Source organism: Condylura cristata, unplaced genomic scaffold (assembly GCF_000260355.1).
Source record: "Condylura cristata isolate star-nosed mole 26May11 unplaced genomic scaffold, ConCri1.0 scaffold00004, whole genome shotgun sequence".
NCBI classification, from domain to species: Eukaryota; Metazoa; Chordata; class Mammalia; order Eulipotyphla; family Talpidae; genus Condylura; species Condylura cristata.
In genome coordinates this window covers 65,784,538-65,798,862 of record NW_004567105.1, presented here as the reverse complement: position 1 = coordinate 65,798,862, position 14,325 = coordinate 65,784,538, and the positions used below count along the sequence as shown (strand labels likewise).

The 14,325-nt window shown below is 36.0% G+C and overlaps 1 protein-coding gene across 1 annotated transcript in view; it reads right to left on the bottom strand.

Annotated features, from left to right (window-relative positions):
* ULK4 (unc-51 like kinase 4) overlaps positions 1-14,325 on the bottom strand; it is a 350,684-nt gene that overhangs the window by 224,684 nt on the left and 111,675 nt on the right. Inside the window, exons 28-29 of the mRNA XM_012735176.1 lie at positions 8,576-8,627; positions 8,329-8,473 (exon numbers count right to left, since the gene is read on the bottom strand). Coding sequence (XP_012590630.1) covers positions 8,329-8,473; positions 8,576-8,627 — 197 coding nt within the window. The remainder of the gene's footprint in view (positions 1-8,328; positions 8,474-8,575; positions 8,628-14,325) is intronic.

The following is a 14,325-nucleotide window of genomic DNA, read 5'->3' as shown; positions in this document are numbered from 1 at the left end:
CTTATAAAAATATATCACCAGTAAATTCAAATTTAAGTAAAAACTTTAAATTCATTAGTCTGCCTATTTAATTATGACAATGAGAAGTAAATCAGAACAATAGAGCCTTCAGGGTCTGTCTCTAGAGTTAAGGGTTTTTAAATATCAACTAAATGACAAAGACTCCATGAACAAGAAAAAATATTTACAGAAAAATTGGTTAACAGTTAATATTTATAATTATATATTGATTTATTACAAACCAATAAACCTATCACCAGAAAAATGGACAAACTCTACCCAAGAATGTAATGACCAAGAAATAAAGGGGAAATATGGTCAACTTGATTAGTATCTAGAGGAATACAAGTGAAAACCAATACAGCAAAATAAGTTTAATCACAGGAAGCTGGTAGTATCAGCATTCATCACTTTGAAAACAATGTGCCAGAACATATCAAATGCCTTTAAAATACATATCATTTTTAACACAGCGACCCTACCCCTTCCTTTATCCTTCCTCACCTTTTTACTTATGTAATTGATTCACCATGTTTCTATGTAGTGAAATTCAACAAAAGAAAACAAATAAGCATTCTAAGATGTAGTCATAAAATGGTCTTTGTAGCAAGGCGTATTATAGTAAAATACTGGGAAAGTTCAAGAACTGGGAATTATTTAAATGATTCGGAAAGTAGGTGCAGATAGTGCACTATAAGACTGTCAATAAAATAATTTTAGTTAAGTATAAATAGTCACAGTATGATACCTGGGAGCAGTCAGGAGAGACAGGTCCCAAGGAGGAAATTTCAGAAAGTACTAGAAATGGAGAAGGAAGATATTAAAACAATACGGTAGGCCAAAAGTGAAACACTGACAATGTGTTGCATGGCTGGGTATTATTATTGCCTTCTACAATCTAAAGTTTTAGGCATTTCAGAGTGAGGGAATGATATAAAGATGGAAATATATTAGATATTAGCTCAGTGCTAGTGGACTAGAGGCTTAAAGAGAGTGGCAGAAGGAGGGGTGCCAGCTAGATCAAGTGGGGGCTGCCAACAGCAAAGGCATGGAAGTGAAATCTGCCTTAGAACGGCTGAGGACTTCTCCTTGGATGGCTATAAAAGGGGACAAGGCACCTATGCTTTTGGCATTTTTTAAATAGACTCTTCTAAATTTGACCTAGATGACTTCTTGAATCAACTCCAAACTTTTATGAAGCAGGATAAGGTATCAATCAAACAAAGAGATGATACCATTAAGACTGTCCATTATTGTGATTTTATGACTTTTGTTTTATATGATTCTTGCTGTCTTGCGTGGATGCACAGATACTTAAGTACATAAGTAGTTAAATGGATACATAAGTGGGCAGAGACTACAGGGGTGGAAAGAAGATTTTAAGAGAAAGGTTCAAAAGTAAGAGCAAGGTTCAACTTCAAAATGAGTTTTAAATCTAATTTCAGACAGTAAGCTCTAGTCTCTCCTAACTCCTGAAAAAAAAAAAATCAACAGTAAATTTTCATATGAAGACCTGAAAGACTAAAAGAAAACAATTCAATACAGCAACACTCAAGGTTTGCAAACCTTATCCAAAGAACTAAAGTGCTAGAATTATCCTGATTCAGGACAAAAGAGTATTTCTCTGTGCTCTAACTTACAAACTATCCCCAAGTAATTATATCTTTAATGGTGTATGAAATATTCACTGTACATCAATGCACTGATTTAGGTACACACAAACCACATAAGAAGATAAAGTAAATGGAAGGAAGTATAGCACTATGATACTTTCAAATATCTGCAAAAATATTTATTAATTAAATTCTATATGCAAAAAAAAATATTTAAGGAAAGGTCAAAAATGAAATAGTTCTTTCTATTTTAATTCCCATCAAAGCTGGCAAGTTCATGCCTATTTTAACATCGAATGCTTGTGGCTGAAGGAGACAAAGATGCAATATAGAAGCATCTGGAAGAACTTTGAGCCACCAACAATCAAATGAAATAGTCAAAACCATGACTCTTGTGGGTATTATCCCAAAGACAGATAAATAACTCTATGGTGTGTAACCACTAATGTAATACATTATAAATATCGGTTTCTAAAAGGAAATAAAATTTTAATTTATAAAAGAATTTGGTAGTTTTTCAGATACCTTAAGTTAGAAAAAAAAAAAAGCTTAATAATTTCTTAATAATTTATGAAGTCATTATGACCCTGATGATCATGCAAGTCACAAGAGAATTATAAAAAAGAAAAGCAGTATTCATTTTCCCCAGGAGAGAAATGCTGACTGCCATATTGTCCTAAAAACTGTGTGAGCACATTTATATCAGGATCTCTTTTCAGTACAAAACACCCAAAGCTAAAAGGAAAGAGGAACACTAAAGTGGTTCCAGTCTACCAAAGGCAAACTACATAGCCAGTGTTTCTACTGACCTGTTACCTCCTTTCTTTTTTTTTTTTTTTGGTAAAGATTTATTTATTTATTCATACAGAACTGGGGTACAGGCCAGAGATGCGGAGGGTGAGAGGATTCACCAGAGACAGAGCGGGAAGCAGAACAGGCAGATCGATGAAGTACACTGCTGAGGGGAGCAGCGGACGGGTCAGGAGAGGTCTGCCGCGCCATGTGGTCACCTCCGGGGCAGGCGGGGATTGAACTCATGTGGAAGTGGCTTTAGTTTCTCAGTGCAGTGCTTTAACCCGCTGCGCCACCAGGGAGGGCCCCTTTTTAAAGATTTATTTATTTATGCACAGAACTGGGGTACAGGCCAGAGGTGCAGGAGCGATGCGAGGGTTCACCAGAGACAGAGTGGGGAGAAGAACAGGCTGACTGATGAAGTACACTGCTGAGAGTAGCAGCATGCATGTCAAGAGAGGTCTGCCGTGCCATGTGGGTCACCTCGAGGGGCGGAGATCGAACTCATGCTGAAGTGGCTTTAGCTTCTTAGTGCTGCCCCACCAGGGGTGCCCTGTTACCTCATTTAAAGCCTTCCCTCTTCTTCCTCTCTCAACAATCCCTTTTTCATCCCCATTAAATCTAATCCCTTACATTATTTTTTCCAGACCACTCACACTCATCTCGTATTGATTTACTGTTGTCTCCCCCATTGGAATGTTAATGCCTCGAAGGTCAGGATTCCCTCATCCTTACCACCTGGCACATGGAAGTCAGTCAACAAAAATTTATTACATGAATTAAGTAAGAAGAGAGTGAGGGGGAAAGGGTCCTAAATGACATATGTACATTCATACATGTAGTACAGATGAGATTTACATTTACATGAATGTTAAGATTTACTCCTTCCTAGGAACATTTTCTGAGTGAAGAATCTAGTCCCTTTTACAGTCATATAATGAAAGAGAAATGTTCACCTTTTGTAACAACTCTAAGGGGGAAAAAATGTTCAGAAAGTCAGACAACTACTTTTAGTACTAAGATTTCATTGATTATAACACTGACATTAAACTTCTGAAAAGCACCCATTTAATTAATAAGGTCACTTTAAGCTTAGATTCATTAAACAGTTTCCTCTTACTTGCATGGACCTTCAAAATTAAATCTTGACTATGTTGACAAAAAAAAAAATGGTGATTTTTCTGAATATATGTGTTTTTCTTACTTCTCAGAAGAGAAAAAAAACACATTTCCTCATTCATTACATAGATAACTCAGTTATGTTACTGGCATTTCAACAATATTGAAGGAAGGAGGAAAAAGTCAAAGGAAGAAAGGAGAGGAGGAAGTGAGGGTACACAGCAGGTTAAGTCAGAGCCAAGAATTAAATACAAATATGCTAATCACAAGACCCAGATCATCAAAGGTCATTAACACCAACTTCAGTAAGCAGAGCGTTTTCTCAAAATGGTGGCAGAGAGGAAGTCAGAAAGACTGGAAGCATGAGGAGGACTGAACCAATGATGGAGGGGCCACGTGAGAAGTATGGGCATCTGGATGTACATCCTCCAGTTCAGAAACAGGGGCACTGATCCTACAACTCTACTGGACTCAATAATAGCATCCCCAAAAAAGCTCAGGTCCTAAGCCCAGAACCTGCAAATATGACCTTGTTTGGGGAAAAAAAAGGATTCTTGCAGATATTGTTAAGGATCTCAAGGTAAGATCCTATGCTGGACAGGGAAGACCTATAAATACAATGTCAGGGAGGGGCCCTTATAATCAAAAGATAGAGGCAAGTTTAAGACAGATGCAGGGGGTAAAGTCACATGAAGATGTAGATTGAACAGATACTGCTATAAACCAACAACTGCTGGTGCCAGGAGTCAGGAGACAGGGATGGAATCTCTCTTGGTGCTTCCCAAAGAAACCAACCCTTTTGGAAGAAAATGGGACAAAGCATAAGAACTGAATTCTGCCAACGGCCTGCCTGAACCGGAGCACATCCCTCCCAGAGGCTAAGACAAGGCCCTCATTTCAGTGCTATGAGATTCTGGACTAATAACCCAGTCTGTATCATCAGGCTTTGACATATCGCATGTGATCTGATAAAAAGATGTTGATTTTAGCCATTAGGAGTTGTGTGAATTTGTTATTTATCAATAAAAACTAATAGACTACTAAGGAATTGATATTCTTATATGATTAGCTGATATTTATAATCTCAAGTTTATTAATTTTTCAATGGTGGGCATCTTTTTCTTATTCCTGACTTTAACTGAGTAGAGTTTCAAAACTGTGACCAAAGAAGCACTAGTGTTTTTGGAAGATGTTAAAAAGTAGGCCAGGGGAAACAGGGTCCTAACGTCATCTAATGGCGAAACCCTCAGCTAGCTGGGTCAACTGTGCAACTCAAAAGTAAAGAATAATAAGCACAACAAATGTCTTAGAAAGAACAAGTGTCTATGGCAGGTTTATAAACATCACTCAGGCTCCCGGCTTAAGAAAGGTGACCTCAAAATTTAATTTATACTAATATACTTCTACTTGCAAGATTTAGTGTCTTCAGTAAAAAAAGTTTTTTTCATTTCTGAAATATGTATCTGTGCCAGAATATATTACATAAAGACAGACACTGTGCCTATCTGGTCATTACTATATTTATGTACTCAATGGAGAACATGAATTTTCCATTATTGGCATTTCTAAACAAGAGTTATATTCAAAGAACAAACTCCTTACTGAGGAGTTGTTCTGTTCCTCAAAGTTAAATAAACACATCACTTATATTTCATTTTTTACATTTCTACATAACATTTATTGAGTCCTTACTATGCATGTCAAGTGGGCACAATTAGCATTACCTATTTCCATGGTCACTCTACCTCACATGGTAACTTGATCATGAAGCACGCACTAAATACTGTTACTACTAACAGTAATGTTTATTTCACAAATGTCATTTTAAACATTAACAGAAGTTATGACAATAATGCACTAACAATTGTACTAAACGTGTTAGGAAAATAATAAGGCCCACACTGTACTGTTTCACAAGCAGTGTCCTATTTAACCCTCATGATCCCTTGTTGAATTGGGTTGTATTATACCCATTTTATAGATGCAGAAGTTGAAATTAAGGGAATAAAATGTAGTGCCAAAACCCAGACCTTCACACCAGAATCAGTCCACATGTTTTGAAAAACACACATCTCAATAAATTCAACTTGTATAATAAAAACCTGTGCTCATTTCTATTACTTTTATGCTTGAACTGGTTTGTGCTTTATATTTGTGTTTCCCCCTTTAATTCTTTATCTCTGGAAAAGATACAGAAACATTAAAGGTAACACACATTATTGATTCAAGCTCAGATGAATAAACCATTCGTCTTCTGGAGGAAATCTTTTCCCTATCATGGGGCTACAGGTAGGTCAGGTCCTTAAAAACTGCTTCTCTACTAGATGTGAGATAGCAGGTATCCAAATACCATCTTTTAAAAAAAACACTTTTTGCACAAAAACTACATGTTTAGGATTTTCTTTTTGTAAGTGTAAGATGCTACTAAAAATATTAATCTCATGAGAGAATGTTTTAATCTTATATTTGTGTGCACACACACACGTTCGTGTAACACATCAACTGAAAATATATTTGTTGGTAGTTTATCACTGATGAGGTTCCACATGACAAGGCTTTAAAATTTTTTTACCTATAGATAACTCATTTCCCGCTTTGGGGATCACTTACCATATATAGTAATTATCAGGAGACTCTTTGAAACAAACTACAGAAATTCAGGAACAGAAAAGAAAAAAAGCAGTCAAGCCATCATAGATCAAGCCACCATGAGCCAGGACAAGGCTCCCTGGCCCTCAGAAAGGGTGACACACTGGCTACATGTTCCATAAACTGTACCTTCTCCATCCATCTGGGACAGGTTGAGTGCTTCATAGCAGAATTAGATCTAGATCTAGTTTCTCTACAGTGATTTGTTTTTTTCATTTGGATAAGAACAGGCAATCTTGAGAAGTTTAATAGAGAGGTGTATTTGAGAAAACAGTCATTCTTGAAAACATGTTGAACTGACTCAGAGGGGCAGTCCAGGCCTTGGAAGCAGCCAGGATCAGGTATACACTTAAGACACAATAGAAAATCCAGTATTTTATAAAAATGTCTTCAATAGTGATACGATGTATTTTTACTTTCATTACTCTAGCTTAATAAAATTCATAGGGTTGCCTGAATTTAAGGTGTGATTTTGACCTTCACATGTTTGCAATGGGTGCTGTCAGTGATCACTCTACTGTGCATTTGCTATCTGAGCATGGGAGTAAAAGTGAAAAATTTCATTACAGGCCTGTTCTTCCACCACCACCATCACTCCCCAAAAATCCTACCTGTACCTAAACTTACTTTCCATTCAAAAGTCTGGGCAGAATCCCAGGAGCACAAAGATGGTTCAACATCAGAAAATCAATTAATATAATCCATCACATCAACGGACAGAAAAATAAAAATCACATAATCATATCAAATAGGTGCACAAAAAGCATTCGACCAAGTTCCACACCCATTTATGTTTAAGACCCTTGAAATCCTTGGAATAGAAGGAACAAAGAACTGATGAAACTCAACAAAAATAAACAACCCCATCAAAAAATGGGCAGAAGAGCTAAAAACACATTTCTCCAAAGAGGAAATGCAGACGACCAACAAGCATGTGAAAAAATGTTCAACATCACTCGTAATAAGGGAGATGCAAATTAAAACCACAATGAGATACCACCTCATCCCACTGAGAATGGCACATCTTAAAACAACTAACAACAACAAATGTTGGCGAGGATGTGGAGAAAAAGGAACTCTCCTGCGCTGCTGGTGGGAATGCAAACTAGTACAACCACTATGGAAAACTGTTTGGGGGTTCCTCAAACTGCTAAACATGGAGCTTCCCTATGACCCAGCAATCTCACTCCTAGGTATCTACCCAAAAGACACAAAAACACTGATTCAAAAAGATGCCTGCACCCCCATGTTTATTGCTGCTTTATTTACAATTGGAAAGACGCTGAAACAGCCCAAACGTCCAAAAGTAGATGACTGGATTAAAAAGATGTGGTATATATACACAATGGAATATTACTCAGCAACCAAAAAAAAACCATATGTCTTTTGCAGCAACATGGATGAAGCTGGAGAAGATCATGTTTAGTGAGATAAGCCAGAAAGAAAAGGAAAAATAGTGGATGGTTATACTCATAGCAGAAGTATAACAGACCAGGTGAGAAAATAATAATAATAATGAACAGCTATATACCAGAGACATTTTATGGGGGTGGAGTGGGGAACGGGATCAAAAACAGTGGGAGGAGGGAAATGCACTGGACTATGGTGATGGCACATGGGTCATTTGGTGATGGGAAGCCCACAAGGATTATAACTGAGATGAAAAAATGCAAAAAATAATGTAAAAATAAACATATTATTAAATACACACACACACATACACACACACACACATATATATATAAGTCTGGGGGGAAAAATTCTGGGCAGAGGAAAAATTCCTCTCCATGTGTATTCCTGAGAAGGTCTCAGGAAAAACAATTTCATGTTACAGTTGTTTTATAATATTGACCTTGAATAATAATCCTTACCTCTAGAATCATGAACATTTTTAAATCTGCATAACCTCAGAGTCATGGGCCTTGTAGGAAACAGAAAAAGTGCTAAATGGATATTTTGGAAGTTAGGGTAGCTTCTTCTGGGTCCTGTGCAGTGTAGTAGCTTCTGCCTGTTTCTAGAACTCTTTGAAAACAATTACGTAATCATATGTACATAAAGATGAGGACACAAAGATCCCAACCCCATTATAAGACCAAGTTTGCCAGAAGCATCCTGAACACCCCATGCTTCTTGGAATGCAGCACACTGCACTTACTGAGGAAGCAGGACATCTCTAATCAGGGCCAGGAGACTGTTCTCAGAATCAACATTAGCCTCCTTCTTGCCATCCCCAACCTCCTGGTTCACAAGTAAAGAAGTGGTTTCTGAGAGTAACCGCAAGCTGAAGAGTCTCCATTCCACTTGAAAGAGAAACAAAAATGCCAAGAATGTGACTACATGCAGATAGAATGAAAACAGAAATGTGTAGCTGATAGAATGCTCATTGATGTGGTCATGCTTACCATTCTGGCTTTGAACCAAGGAGACTAAGGGTGGCAGGATATAATCAATAACCTAAAAGAAAAGATGCAAAATTGGGTTCAAATCCATATGAACACAAAACTGATATCAACCACTATCTACTCACAAATGTACAAATCAAAGGAGTGAAAAAACCAACAGCTAAATTTATCTCGTATTTAAAATGCATGACATTTAATAAACCACCAAACCCATTTAACTCTGAAAAGTTCTCAGGTCAAAATGACATTATAATCACGAAAACAGTGATTTATTAAAATCTTCAGTATTTGTGAAAGGAATTTCATTATATAATGCAAAATATGGTTGGCAGGGGTGGACATTAAACCATGAAATTAATATACATAAAATAGTATCATTATGCAAGTTTAATCTAAACCATGATAAAAATATTGGGGGGGGAGAAAAGAAACAATTCTCATATTTTATCAAATACATCAAAAAGTTTTGGCATGTTAATCTTGGTTATTTTTAGCAATTGACACAAAAACTGTAAATGTAGCAGACAAACCACCTCTGATTTCCCAGTTGTTTCAGAGAGAACAATCAAGCACGGTTTGAAACCTTCTCCAAAATAACAAGCTTTTTTTTCCCCCAAATGAATACAGATGTTAAAGAAAGAACAAATCGCTTTCACAGTCTAATTTTGAAACTTACTTTTAACTTATTTATATAATTTACGTATAATTCTTATAGTTTAATTACAAACTTATGATTTAACTACTCATTTTCCATTTTAAGAAATGCTGAATGAATACCAGAAGTTCAGCTATTCTTTTCATACAGAATAAAGCACACTGGTAGGGGACTAGTTAAATACAGTATATTGATAAAATTTTAAAAAAAGAATAAAGCAACAACTTTACAGAGCAAAGTATTTCTAAAACAATCATTTATAATGAAAATGTTCAATATTCCATTTTTGCATTTTTGCATTTTTTAAAATTTTACTGATGAAAGTAAAAAATCTGAAAACTGAAAGTGAACTATTCTGAGTACTCAGCTACAATTCATATTCTACTTTTAAAAATCAATCACTTCCTTCATTGCAGTAGACCTTAAAATTCGTTGGTACATATAATACTAGCACAGTAACTAGCATGTTCACGGCAGTTGCCAGTTCCTCTGTCCTCAACACAAGGTAATGTCAGACATGCAGGCTAAAGATGCCAAGGACATAACTTTAACCTCTGTTATTAAAAGAGCCAGCCATTCCCAAATCCCCCTTTTGAGAACAAATCTTTAAATCTTTACAACATGAAATGACTATGAAAACATTTTAAAATTTCCAAGATCACAAAAGGCTGGCATGAATTTTTTTTTTAATTGACAATATGGGCCCCCCTTGGTGGTTCAACAGGTCAGGATGCAGCACTGCAAGCTAGCCACAGCCACTTAAGTGTAAGTCCGATTCCTGGCCCCAGAGGTGACCCACATGGCGCAGCAGACCTCTTCTGTCTTGCCTGCTGCTCCCCTTAGCAGTATAGTTGGTTGATCTGCCTGTCCTACTCCCCACCCTGTCTCTAGTGAATCCTCTCACTGCCCCTTTACCTCTAGCCTGTACCCCAGTTCTGTATGCATAAATAAATAAAACTTTTTTAAAAATTGACAATATACTGTCAGAAAGACTATGAAGAGAAAAAAAATCACTCTTGTTTACTGCTGGTAGGGGAGCAAAACCTTGTATAAGGGACTGTGGGTGATCTAGAAAAACTCATACACATTTACCCTTTGGCTCCACAATGACCCTCCTAGGAATATGCTCTGAAGATACATTTCTAGTAGTAGGAAACTGCATATTATCTACTGTATATAGTTGCAAAATATTAGAAACTAAATGTCTGGAGATAGGGAACTAGTTGAGTAACTTATGATATACATACACATGGAAGACCATACTGCTATGAATGAGAAGGATCATAGTAAACTGATATGGAGTGACTCCCAACATCCACTATTAAATGAAATAGCAAAATGCAAAAGAGTAAATTCAGCATGCTACCTTTTGCATAAGGAAAAAGTGGAAATAAGAAAATATATATTCTTTTCTCTCTCACACACACACACATAAAGAATGAACCAAAAACCAATGAAGATGACTACCTAAAAGACAGAAGGTATGATGAAGTAGAGATGTGGAGATGGAGTGGAGGAAATACTTATGCAGGGTAGGGAGTAACAACTGCTCTGAATACATCTTTTTCTATAGTTTTGAGTTTGGGAAATATGTTAATATGTTCCATACTCAATAAACTAAAATCATAAAGGATAGAAAGAAGAAAAATAAAACCTAAAATTGAAAGCAAACTGAAACAAATCAACTGTATTGCAAATGATTGGTATAACCACACTAAAAGGGGAGGAGGCAGATCAATCCAAGCACCCTGTGAATACAGTATGGACTATACACCCCTAGTCTTGCTTGGAGGACATCTGGAAGTGGAAACAGGGAGAAACCCCACAAACAAATCCTGACTTCATTAGGTTTGATTTTATATTGGTGTCAGATGAAAAAATTCTGTAATAATTTCAGATGTATTATTAGGATTGAACAAATGAGAAAATGTGCTGATGTTGTCAGGAATCAGAATTTTTTCAAAGGAAGAAGGGATATCCTAACACAGATTAGGGGAGGGCAAGAAAGAAACACACCAGGGCAGACTGGATGTATACATGTGTATATGTCTATGTATATGTACATGCATATTCATATTTAGAAATATGAATATGACTGTATCAGATGTATAGGAACATTCCTATACACATGGGTATATTTCCTAGCTCTAACACATTTCAAGAGAGAAGAGTACAGTTCAACGCCTGAGTTTGGCCTTTAATTCCATTTCCATAACAGGAAACCAGGACCCTTCAGAAAAATGACCAATTACAAGACCAGAGCAGGGGAATTACAAGCTAAGTTGAGACTATGCTGTGTCAGGAAATAAAGAAGCACTCTAAAACTAATGTCAGAGATCATAAAGACATAGATGCCAACATTGGCCAACTTGAGTTATCATTGAACCATTTAAATAATTATAATAATGAAGCCACCCATCAAAGTAGGTATTTCTGGTAAACAGAAATGTTGGAAAACAGAAAGTTGACCACGTAATGGGGCCTGTTGACTTGCTAACTTTGATGGCAAAAGAGACCTTGCATATATAATTAGGAATTCTGAAATGAGACTTTTATCTTGAACTGCATATAAGTGGGCACAATGTAATAACAAGGGTCCTTATAAAAGGGAGAAAAAGAGTGTCAGATTCAGAGAAAGAGATATATCAACAAAAGCAAAGGGGTATGGGGATACCTCTGTGTGTGTGTGTGAGTGAGAAAGAGAGAGAGAGAGAAATTTGAAGATGCTATGATGTTAATTTCGAAGATGAAAGAAGGGGATACAAAGCCAAGGAATGCAGGCAAACCCCTGGAGGCAGGGCAAAAAACAAGAAAACAGACTCTTGCCTTAAAAACCCCAAAAAGAACACAAATATGCTGATATTTTGATTTTGGCTCCAAAGACCCATTTTGTACTTTTGCCCTCCAAAACTGTAAGATATTTAAGATCACTCAATGTGTGGTCATTTGCTATAGCAACTATAGGAACTTAATATAAAACATGAGCCCGTATGAATGATTGACTGACTGTGCAGACTGATAGAGGTGGTTATCATATGTTAACTGCACAAAAAAGTAGGCTTATATTATCAAGTACTAAACATTTTTATGAAAATAAATTTCATATTTAAGTACACTTTAATTACTATAACATATACACAAAGGTATATAAACAAAGGTGTACTAATCCTAAGTATAATGTTCAGAATATAAATCATTCATAAAACTAGCACCTACATTAAAAAAAAAGACATTTCTAAGATATTACTACGTCCCTGGTAGACTCTTCAGTCACTACCTGCCTCAAGGGTAATTATCTGTACTGATTTATAATAGGTTAGTTTTGTCTTTTTTCAAACTAGATGCAAATGAGACATATTTTACCACTCTGACTCACTATAGACTTTCTGTTATCTGTGCTTGCTGTTAAGTACAACTAAGGATCGTTCATTTTCTTTGCTATATAGTATTCTATTTACATCCTTACCAACTCTTTGTATTAACTCAAAAAAGAAATTTAATTATTCACTATATATCAGTATCCTGATAGCTTAAAATAACTCTAAAATTTTACAAAATGATAAGCATTTCATTAAATGGTATAATGACTGATGTTTTTTGTGATATACGAATTATTTAAGCAAATTATGTACATTATTGCCAACTTTTCTAATAAAGAAGTTCCCCACTATGAATGGGAACAAATTCTCTGTAAAAACAAATCATATGGTGATTGTGATAGCTATAGGCCACACTGATATTTTCACCTCTGAGGCACTAAATGCTCTAAAATCCGAGAAAAATCCAAGTTAAACATTTGTGCTCAGTACGAATTAAATACATTTAGTATTTAATACTAAATACTAATACTAATCAATACTCTGACAAAGTATTGATTAGAGGCTTGTATATAGTTTGTGCTAACTTTTCAAAGGTATGCTCCTTGGGGTGTCAGAGCTATGATTTCGTGTATTCCAGTCATGCTCAAGAAGAGGTAATTAGAAGCTATCCCAGCACAAAAAAATATTTTTAATGAAGTCCATGAATTACAGTGACTTACTGCAATTTCAGTGAGGTTTCAAGTATGGTAACAGTCCACAGTAAGAAAATAAAACTAATACCTATTTAAATACAAGTATTTGTAAATACTGGACTTCAACAAATTATTGATGGGTTTTGTTGCTGTTGTTATTATTGTTTTTAAGGAAAAGAATCAATAAGCAACATTCAGGCAAGTGAGACTTACTTTGAAGACTCAGAAACAGTTTCTTTGGGGTTTCTTCTTTGACCATATCAAAGACAGTTTTTGATAACAATGGTCTGGTTATTTGCATTAACTCTCTCACTGAAAACCATAACAATGCCAATAAAAGATTTTTTAAAGCCTTAAAAATATTTAGGATATGAAAGACAGCTGAGGAACTCTCAGACCAACCTTTCTGAATGAAAGCATTAACAAGAGAGTTGACTAGAAAACATGAGCATGTAACTGACTGCAGCCCAGAGGCATTTACCAAAAATACAAATAAAAGATTCCAGTGAGGGCCACTGGGACCAGAGAGACATAAGTCTGAGTTTAGCTCTTCCAAGAAACTGGAGTTTTATGATTCCCCAACACTGAAGAAAGGGATTACATTTTGAGAGTAAGAGAAATTCAGCTCACCACACATTCACACTTCTTGGAACTGCTGAGAAGGCTACTCTGGAAAGTTTTGAAGTCAGGCCTACATGTGCAAGTATTTACAAATGATCTTGGTCTAAGGTAGTCCTAACTGTCAGGGCCCTGAAACAAACACAAAGCCTCTCCAGAAGAGGACATTTCCACACTACATAGTTTCAGACTATGCCCACAAACAGATAAATTTAAGAACCAAAAACAATAAGCAGTAAATTTTATTAAGGTCTCTAAGAAAATAACATGATTTTGGGCAAGAACAAGCTATAATAGACACCGCATCGTATACCATTTCTTCTGATGCTGGGATTATCAGATGTATAAAATAAGGATACCTAACAAGGATGAATAAATCATAAGCTGGAAAATATATGTAGGGGATAGGAAATTATTAACAGTAATGTGGTAGGAAAAAGGCAATACAGTATTAAAAAAAAAAAA